This window comes from Echeneis naucrates, chromosome 7 (genome assembly GCF_900963305.1).
Source record: "Echeneis naucrates chromosome 7, fEcheNa1.1, whole genome shotgun sequence".
Lineage (NCBI taxonomy): Eukaryota > Metazoa > Chordata > Actinopteri > Carangiformes > Echeneidae > Echeneis > Echeneis naucrates.
Window position 1 is genome coordinate 9096064 of NC_042517.1, and position 9875 is coordinate 9105938.

General features: G+C 39.6%; 1 protein-coding gene across 1 annotated transcript; it reads right to left on the bottom strand.

Moving 5' to 3' along the window:
• Window positions 1-1569: 1569 nt before the first annotated feature.
• On the bottom strand, window positions 1570-8253 carry LOC115046731 (vesicle-associated membrane protein-associated protein B/C-like). The gene is made up of 6 exons (XM_029507295.1): window positions 7989-8253; window positions 6604-6756; window positions 5996-6099; window positions 5622-5702; window positions 5008-5190; window positions 1570-3558 (listed from the first exon to the last, which is right to left on the bottom strand). The coding sequence occupies exons 1-6, from the start codon at window positions 8044-8046 to the stop codon at window positions 3394-3396; spliced, it is 744 nt and encodes a 247-aa protein (XP_029363155.1). The 5' UTR covers window positions 8047-8253; the 3' UTR covers window positions 1570-3393.
• Window positions 8254-9875: the final 1622 nt, after the last annotated feature.

Sequence of the window (9875 nt, forward strand, 5' to 3'; positions counted from 1 at the left end):
TAAGGTTTATTGTTTGCTATTGGCACTTAAACTAAATTCTGGTTCAACCACTGGTGGCCGCACCCTGACCATTGATCATAATAGGCGGTTTTCATTACCTGTCAGAGGCAAAACATCCAGACAATTTGCTCTATCAGCAGTAATGTTAATGTAATGCACAAAAGATTCTCCTGGAAGGAGGTTGATACAAGATTGGATTACAGCCTTATTCTGTATTTGAAATCCATCTGTACTTACTGTAAACCAAATTGCCTGTTTTCCCAATTAGTGCCCACTAACCAGACGGACCTCAAGCCATTAATTTAGTCTACATCGATGTAGAACCAATGCACTGTAAACTGTTATACAGAACTTGTTTTCTGAATAAATCATTGACTCCTATCTGCTTTTTCTATTTATTGCTGTCCTGTGTGTTATATGATGTTGTTTCCTGTGTGATTGTTGTATTGACTGTTTTCATTACTGCTGGCTGTAAAGCCAATAAAGACTCCTTGAACCTGAACCTTGAGTTATTGTGAAGTGGAATACACCTCCATAGTACTTAATACTAGCCTTCAAAATGAAACCATACTTATTCCAGTTTAAGCATTAAAATGAAATATATCTGACCCCCACAAAAAAGGGTTTTGGGTACAGACATTAGGTTAAATCTAATTTGATGGATGCCCATAAATGTAAAGGATGTCTTGTCCTAGGCCTGTAGTATTTATATTGTGGTAAAGACAGGTCCAAAAGCAGTGGGCTTCTCTATATGTATTTTATAGCATTTTATTTCATCCTTAATGTCTTCTTTTTCTGGGTTGTGAAAACTTAACTATTCACTATGTTCATTTGTGGACTTTTGTCTTTTTTCATTGTGGACCACAGCAAAAAGAGTTATCACCAATGTTAAACAATTAATTAACCAAAAGGCTTTCTGCTTAACATTTTCTGTGTCTGAAATACATTTTACAAAACACAGACAGGCTCATTCAGTAATACTGGATTTATTTTTTTCTTTTAATGTGTCCATAGTCTTTGGGATAGATTAAGACCATGGACAGTTTCATATGCCCAAATTACAGTTTGGTCATGTATTTAAAGGTTTGTTTTCTGAATCCAGACCTTAGAAAGTAGATTTTTTTAAACACACAGATGGGTCACAAATTTAAGAAAAACATGAAGTGAGTCAGGAGCGTGTTGGGCCCCCATGTGCTGCAGGAAGAGCTTCGGTGCTCACTGGTTCTTGTCCTAGTTTAGAAACAGTTGAACTACTATACTATCCCCAAAATCAGGACAATGTCTTGTTTTTCCATGTTCTTCTGTCAATTTGTCTTCAACGCACACACACATGTATGCGCATGCACAAACACGCACACATCATCTCATTCCAACTTCCTGTGCAATCGAAATGAAAAAAAAAAAGGAGTAAACTTTTCACAGAAAGAGACAATTGGGGGTTTATGTATTTTAATTCATTATGATGCTACATGATTCATGGTGGTTGTTTAATTACTTTCTGCCTTTACTACAGTATGTTAATAACTTTACCAGTTTTCTTTTCAAGTCTTTTTATTTTTATGTACATACAAAAGAGTATCCAATTACTGTGATTATATTGTTATGTGACTGTATCTCTGCATGTGTGGTCTGAAGCGTTGATGTTTTTTTTTTTAACCTTTAATGTAGTGTGTATTCACAGGTCAGTCCCCCTCCCAGCCATCCACATCCCCTCAACTTTGCTCCCTCAGGCAACTTAAATTCAGATATTTATTCTATCTTTTTAGTTAAGCAATCAAGTTTAGTGACATTGTCACGATAACGGAGATAATACAGCTGTGTTGTCTCGATTATCTCACAACCACCAGAACCCATCAGGAAACAAAAGAAAATGATGATTGAAAGGAAACAAAACACACACAAACTGATAAACCAGACTCGATATGGTCCCTTTGTAAAGACAGGATTTTTTTTTGTTTTGTTAATATAACTTCAACACTCAAACAAAATGATAATCATAATAAACCCAGGTAATTTCATGCAGACTGCAGAGTGGACACTTGAATATAGTGCATTTGAACATTATAAACAACAGAAGCATCATGGCTACATAATAATATAAAGGGGGGAAAAAAGCAAACAGCTGCTGCACAGGAGGACGAAAATACAATACTCCATGGGCAAAATTAAACAAGGCAGCCAAAACTATTGTAACACACCGGATGTTATACACTGAAACGTCAGAGTTGGATTTGATTGATAAATTGACTGGTTTAACAGGGGAAACTTTTAAGGGCCTGTTTTTCTCTTTTTTGTCATTTGTTTTTTTAACTCTAGTGCCACTCTTCTCTAATGCAACCTGAGGAAGTAAGTGTTACATCAGAAAATAGGATCAGTGGAAATTGATTACAGCTTTGATTTCTCTCGGTAATCATGATCTTGAAGGAGTCTGAATTTTATACATGGCCAACTACCCAGGTCCCATGTCTGGTCTGGTAAGTGACATCATTATCATTTGTCATCAAACACCCCCATTTTTCTGTTGTGTTAAGATGATTTGCTCACAACTGTTTTTTTCCTCTTTCTTTTTAACCACCACCCTTCCTTTCCGTTCTTAAACAGCCTGTGATTTCACTGTTTGTGGTCTCCTCATAAAAACATCCACACAGTCACATCAGCCCTCCTGCAGGAGGCAAAAATCAACAAGACACACACATGCATGGCTTCTACTGGCTCACTTTTCTTTTCTTTTTTTTTTTTAAACCACAACTGGTTCAGACGACAACACACAAGGTCTGAGTCTCGGAAAAAATAAGTCTTTCACCAATCACTTGTGTTCACTTCTCCTTGTAGATTATCAGTAATTAGTGTAAGAGATTATCAGAAGGAGTGTTAGATATTTCTTATAGATAATGAGTGAGGAACTCGAAGACTTAAGAATCAAAGAATCATTGAAAGACTTCAGACATTCAGCCAGCGTGAAGCCACTTCCACACACCACTTATTGTGACCTGTGCAAGTTGGGGAGGATTATTTAGGAAGAAGGGATGGACGGAAAAGATCAGACAGATTGTGATCATTTCTCACGCACATACACACAAAAAAAAGGAGAATAAAGAAAAAGAGAAAAGGCAAGACCTGTGACAAAACTTCTCACACATGGTTTAACTTGTGACCGCCTTCCTTTGTTTTCTTTTTATACATTAAATTATTTTCCATCCAGACAAACCATCAATATATTGCCTTAAATGTTAAAAAAACAAAAACAAATTAAAAAGAAAAAAGAAAAAAAAAAAAAAAATCAAAAGAAAGAGAAATCAACATAAACCCAGAAGACATCCTGGTTGCCGTCACTGACGTGTGTCCTCCCCAAGCATGCCACCGTCCGTCCCTGTGCTCTGTCCATCTGTGTCTCTACAGGAGCAGCTTGCCAATGATGACTCCAATGACAAAGAAGAGCACACAGAGCGCCAGGACACGGGTGCTTAGGCCTTCATCCCTCACGCCTGAGGTTGCCATGGTGGAGGAATGAGAAGCAGCCACTGACGTCACCTTCCTCTTCCGCAGACCATCGTCCTCCTGTGAGAAGGAGTCAGGGATACATTCAGTATAACTCAGCGCACACAACTCCAAACGTCACCTCTTATTATCATCACAGATATATTGGTATCTGTGAATATCCATAAGAAAATACCAGCACACAATTATCATTATCACTAAATTATGCCATTACAGTTATTACCATAGTTCACTTATCATCAAGCATAACACAACTTTACTTTGCATACAATTTGGATCAAGCTCTTTAAAAACCAAGTTCAAACAATCCCTATTGTAGTTTTACATTTACCTCAGGAAGCAAACAAGGGTGATGTGACATGATCACTTTCTAACTCTTAGTTTGAGGAGTAAAGAGAGAACAGCCAGGCTCTTAAAATCACTTATGTATGCATCCATGTATCATGTAACATGGTCCCCATCAGGCGATAGCCTTGTTTTCACAGGGCTCTTGCAAGCAGATATAATATTACTGTTTTCAATCGATGAAAGAAATATTTAAGAATCCCAATTTGAGAACTCAAATCCCCAAAATAAGTACAGTAGTTCCTTCCCAAGGAAGAAAAGCACATATTTATAAGTTGTGTATTTGATTTTGGACAGGGAAACCAAAAAGCATCAACTTGGATTTTCATACAAAATAGACCCGTGAAGATTACAGGAGGGTATATGCTGTTATAAACATTCCTGTAGGCAAAGTGCTTGAGATCAAGGTGTGGTGTGCTACAGGGCATCCTGCATGACCTTATCACATCACTAGATCCCAGAGTGATAAACAATTAGTTTTATTTTTTTGGACTCTTTGTGATCAAAAAGCATTTGCGCCTACTGGTCTGATTAGTGGCTTCAGAAAACGGGAGTGAGATTGTGAAGGGGGCAGTTCATCAGGACAAGCTGCTGCTATTCCCCACAAGCCTCCACTCTGTTGGTGCCTCCCACTTGTTCTGAAGCAGATGACTGTCTCTCAAAACATGTCACCAGAAGAACAACATTTTCTTTCCTCCCAAAATTGCTTCACTGTCCTCGAACTCTGGTATTCGTCGATTTTATCTCCATTTTAAACAGACGATAACTACTTTCCCTGCAAAGAACTGGCAGTACTTGTAGGTTCAGGATAGAAAGTTCAGGCCAAAAGCTCTACCAAATGGAAGAAAAGGTAATTCAACTTAACAATTAATCATTGAGAAGCTGTTATACTAAAATTTTTTTTGTTTCTATATTAATCCTGCCACCAATGCTGAATCTTCTAAACATATTTTTTTTTTCTTTCATTTTTGATATTTAGAAGCGTTCAGCTTTGACTTTAAAAATTCATCAGGAAAGATATTTCCAAGTGATGGTTGAAAAGTACAAACTCTATAACCATTTCTGCTTCTCTATAAGCAAAAAGTGAGGTGCCAGAGCACAAAATACAGGCTCCAAAGAAAATACAGACAGATTCCCTCTTTAATGTGCTAGACAGTGTCTCACCCTAATCTGTTTGTTTTCTTCCCGTAGCCTCTGCACCTCCATCTGCAGCCGCTTGCATTCCTCCATGATCTTCTTCACCTCTCCGTCATCCAGTGAGGCACTGGCTGACTTGGGCAGCGTGGAGTGCTCAGTCTTAACAGAGGAGGTAGAGGAAGACACAGTTTTGTTGCTTTCACTCTCATGCTGTGGAGAGAGGGTGGGGGACGAGGGTGGGGGACGAGGGTGGGGGACGAGGGTGGGGGACGAGGGTGGCGGGTGGGGTGATAGTAGTGGGAGAGGTTGGAAGGGGATGGAGAGACATGCAGAGACATGGCAGGAGGTGAGATGAGAGTACATATAAAACATAAATGATTAAATAAAATGTGTAATGAGTGATACACAGCAATGTGTTGCTGATGGGTAGGCGATTGAGAAAATACTGACGAATGGGTAAAAAAATAAATAAACTAAGGAAACATGCAGTGTGAATGTTTCCATCTGATTTAATTTTTGAAGATTGTATCCTGTGGTCTTAAAATGGCTTGAATTAGTTATTTCAATCTATGAAATACAACATGTAACATTGACTAAGTGCATATTAAATAAATACCCACTTATGGAAGAGTCAGACTTACAGTTTTGTCATTTTCTAGGGGCATCTCAAATGTACATCTCAACTTTGAATCCATCAGCTCCTCAGGTTTTGCCTCCTTCCACTGTGGACAATGAATATCAGGAGGGAAAGACAATACGGATAAACTTGACATAGGAATTCTTCCATTGCCATTGTCATCAATCATCTTTCAGCATCATGAGTTTATTTTTTCTTTCAGCAAAGCTTCTGCTAATAGACGGACAAATGCAAAATTCACAAGGTCAGGTGGCAGATGGGGTTACTTTAGTTTCCTAAAACATACAAATTTCACTAGATTGATTAGTAAAAAAGGTTCAATGTTCAACTGTTGACGACGAAGATTATTGTGAGTCATATTTTAAAACTGGTACTCACAACTCCTTCCATGTCAGTCATGTCGAATGGAGCCAGCATGGACTGCACCATGAATTTGTGTTTACTCTTTTCATTGGGGTCGTAGTCAAACGGCTGTAGCATAACTATGGACAAAAACACAATGGAAAGCCAGAAAATTAACTAACAAAGTTCAGTGTTGCACGGGGGTAAAAATACACAAAAGAAAAGTGAAGATGTTTGTCAGACTTATTTTTTGGGTTCCAGTTTGACCTTTCTCACTTCTCATTAAGTGATGATTTAAATTTCTATACCTGAATAATGATTCACTCAGTAACTGCATCAACATAAAAAAAATTCAGTCTTTCAGACAGTTTTTCGTCAATTTGATGTAGCTTCAACAATATATTTTCCCCATTTTATAGTCTGCATTACAGTAAAATGATACAATTTACTTTCTGAAGTTATTTTAGTGTTGCTGCTGGGTAAATGATCAATAACATTCCTGTTATGCTTGGCCAACAAGTCTTATACACACACACAATCCTCATCCTATCAGTATCACAGATTTGGGTGAAAGGAATGTGAAAACCATGCAACGGGTTTATACTTCTATGTTTCCAAAGGAATAAAAAAAAAAATGTGCCAACCAGAGACATTGATGGAGGTTCCAGCATCAATGATGCCACTGTTTGGGCGCACACAGTATCTGCGAGGAGCAGTTGTCTTGACTTTGAAACACACATTTCTATCTGTGGGGTTGGTGAGCTTCAAAGTAGCAGTGACGACATCTGTAAACGGGCCTGAGGAGGACATAGAAGGAGAAACAGCACAGTGATTAGATAGCATATACATGGTTGCACACTCTGGGAGTGGGCACACAAAGGTGCCACCAAGACTTGTTTGATTCAGTTCATACATACAATATCTATCTTGAGTTGCGTTTGGACTTCAGGGTCTCATATAAAGACTGCAAAAAAAAAAAGCCCAATTAAAACTGTGCCAAGGGCAGCAAACTAGTTTTATTATTAATGCCCCACCCTCAGCCAGAAACGAGTTAGCAGATATGCTTTTTAGTGACACGTGTCAAGTGTTCACATTTGCATGTTGCTTTTAGAAGCATTTACATCGTCCTCATGCAGCCCCTCATTGGACAAGTGGCCATGTTCAATGACTCCAAACAGGACTACTCAACTTGTGACGATGACTAAACCTTAGCAATGGAAATATGTGTAACACAAAAAACCTCTCCATGCTTTCTGCTCTAGTCAGCTACACTGTGTGGGTGTACAAATCAACCTCTCCCGGCTTGTCTTCTTTCAAAGCTCTGCAATAATCGATCAGGGAACAGCCCACCACTGACTGATCCCTTCACCTTAGGCCATCCATTGACCCATTTCTCCAGCAGTATCACACCCAAAAACACCGTAGCCATTACCCCATAGCGTTGTACGAGCTGTTGTTCTGCCTGGATATTGAAAGGCTGGACAATAATTCAGGTTGCACAGTGAATTTAAACTGGAAAGCTGCGAGCCTCCTAGCTTAAGGTATTGTGAAATAGAGATGGTGATTAGACCAAGCAATGACACCCTGATCGTAGAAAATGCTAGAATAGCAACTTTTTTGACAGCCTGATGTCAATGACAGCACCGAGCTCAGGGCATGTATGAGGCATCCGGTCAGATCCCGGTGTTTAACCTGCTGTCAGGGGATAAAAGACGGAGCCAGGGAGCTAAGGAGTGAATCAGAGAAATGGGACAGCAGGCCTGCCCTGACGCTGCAATGACAGCTAGCAGTTTGATTCGCTCGCTAGGTTAGCCGGAGACTAGCTGGTTAGCATCGTCGCGCACAGTGTCGTTTCACCTGTTTCGACGCAGAATGTAGACTCGCCACGTCTGTCAAATTCATCAACAGCCGCCACACATTAGCGAACGGTGAGTGGTTAATGCAGAAATAGACACGTTAGCTGTCAGCTACAGCTTCTAGTTTAGCCACCTAGCCCCCGGCCCGGGCGGGCCCTCAGCTCCAGCTTTACCTCTGAATTTCAGTTCGTGTTGTGGCTCTAGCACCAGTACTTGTTCTGGTCTGGCCATGTCCCAGAGCTTCTTCCTGTCGTGACGGCGAGGACGACAATGTTTTACCGCAGGTGGCCCAGAGAGGTGAGGCAGCCGGCTCCCCAAGAGACAACCCAACCGTCTGCGGGCTTTTTCTACAGGAGGGAGGATTGCAAGTGCAGCACCGCTCGGACTGACTGACCGACCGCCACCGACAGCTGCTGAGCTAACGGGCTAGTGCTAACTGAGCTAACAGCGGAGGGAGAGACAGGAAGGAAGGCGGGGCCAGACGTCACCAGAGGGGTGGGGCCTAGGAGCGACGTCTAAAACACAAAAAACAAAAAACACTTCACATATTTTGTCATAGAAATTGTGTTTTACATGTAGATTGTCACAAATAAAAACACAACATACATACGTTTAACACTGTGACGGGACGGTACTTTAAAACTACACGTAGTCACAATGGGTTTATATGAAATGGTGAACAGAAAACAGAAATTATTTTGCCCCAACATAAAATACATCATCATGATGTCCTCCATTTTGTGTAGGAAATCTAGCCTTTGCTTTTTTTTTGCTTTTATCATTAAGCTTGTTATATAAAATGTTTATATCTCTCAAATAATTAATTTTAAGAAAATCTTGAGCAACGTGTTGTTCCATCAGAGCAGAATATCTTCATCAAAAGGTGTCACTTCTATCTTGAAGGGTGGATAGTTCATTGTATGAAATGGTGACATTTTTTTTCCTAAAGACCAAGTCAGTTTACTAAACTGTTATTTCATCACTTGACAACTAGTTCGTTTTATGATTCAGGTTGGTAGAACTGTACATAAACGCAGCAGCAGCTATGGACATTGTGCTGACACATTTAAGCACTTAAATTTTACAGTAGGTCTTTGAGTTTTTACATCATCAAAGATGTAAATAAAGTTAGTGATAGCTAAATCAGATCCACTCCTTTTCAAATGTTTAGCAAGGTTTCAGTATGGTCCCTTTTTAGCTGCAGTGGTTTTACCAAAACCTGAAATTTATGTGGACACTCTGGACAGAAGATGGGCAGTTCTTGTTGAGTGGCCCACTTGACACATTACATTGATTTTTGTGACCCAATTTCCATTACTGAGTGGTTTTACTTTCTTTAGACTCCTCTACTGAAATCCTGATCCATTATGACTATCTTCATTCAATTGTACTGCCTTGTTCCCAACATTTCTCTTGGCATTTGGTTATTTCCCAGCACTATCTCACATGCACCCTCATATGATTTTTGTTCAATTTTGTATTCACTTCATGTTTTAACTGCTGACACTTTCAGAAGTCCTGTGGGTTAAACATTCAGGTACTGTCCATCCAAACAGTCTACAGTGTGTTTATTTATAAATCTACATTTATTTACATTAAATAACCAGACACATTTCAGGCATGAATGGTTACCCTGGTGTGCTTTTCCACTGTTCCCAGGTCACCTTTGCACTTCAACCTGCATGATAAATCTATATTGCTGCTTCTGAGGTCGTCACTCGTAGCAGTCATAGAAACTCAATTGTGGTTTTGGCTGTTTCTGATATTGGCAAATGTTTTCTGTCAGGCTGAATCTTGCAAACAACCATTTCCATGAAAAGTAAAATCCATTCACATAATACTCACCTGCATATCCGTTGAAATGTCACTGAAGCAATGTAGGTCCACAGCTAATAGCCTGTAGAGCAAGCTAAACTGTCCCCAAGTCTGTTGGTTGTTGTGTCATATCACCACACAAAAGCCTAAAACAGGATATTTTAACAAGGTTTGATTGTTGTCTCAAGGTGGATATAAAACATGGGCTGTCTGCAATAATAAAAACAAACAAACAAACAAACCTG

Bases quoted from the DNA above. Each gene is read 5' to 3' on its own strand.
- LOC115046731 (XM_029507295.1), bottom strand. From the start codon at position 8,046: ATGGCCAGACCAGAACAAGTACTGGTGCTAGAGCCACAACACGAACTG. The intron at 5,703-5,995 runs GTGAGTACCAGT...CATTGTCCACAG, and splicing joins TGACTGACATGGAAGGAGTT to TGGAAGGAGGCAAAACCTGA. The intron at 3,559-5,007 runs GTGAGACACTGT...TCCTTCTCACAG, and splicing joins AAGAAAACAAACAGATTAGG to GAGGACGATGGTCTGCGGAA.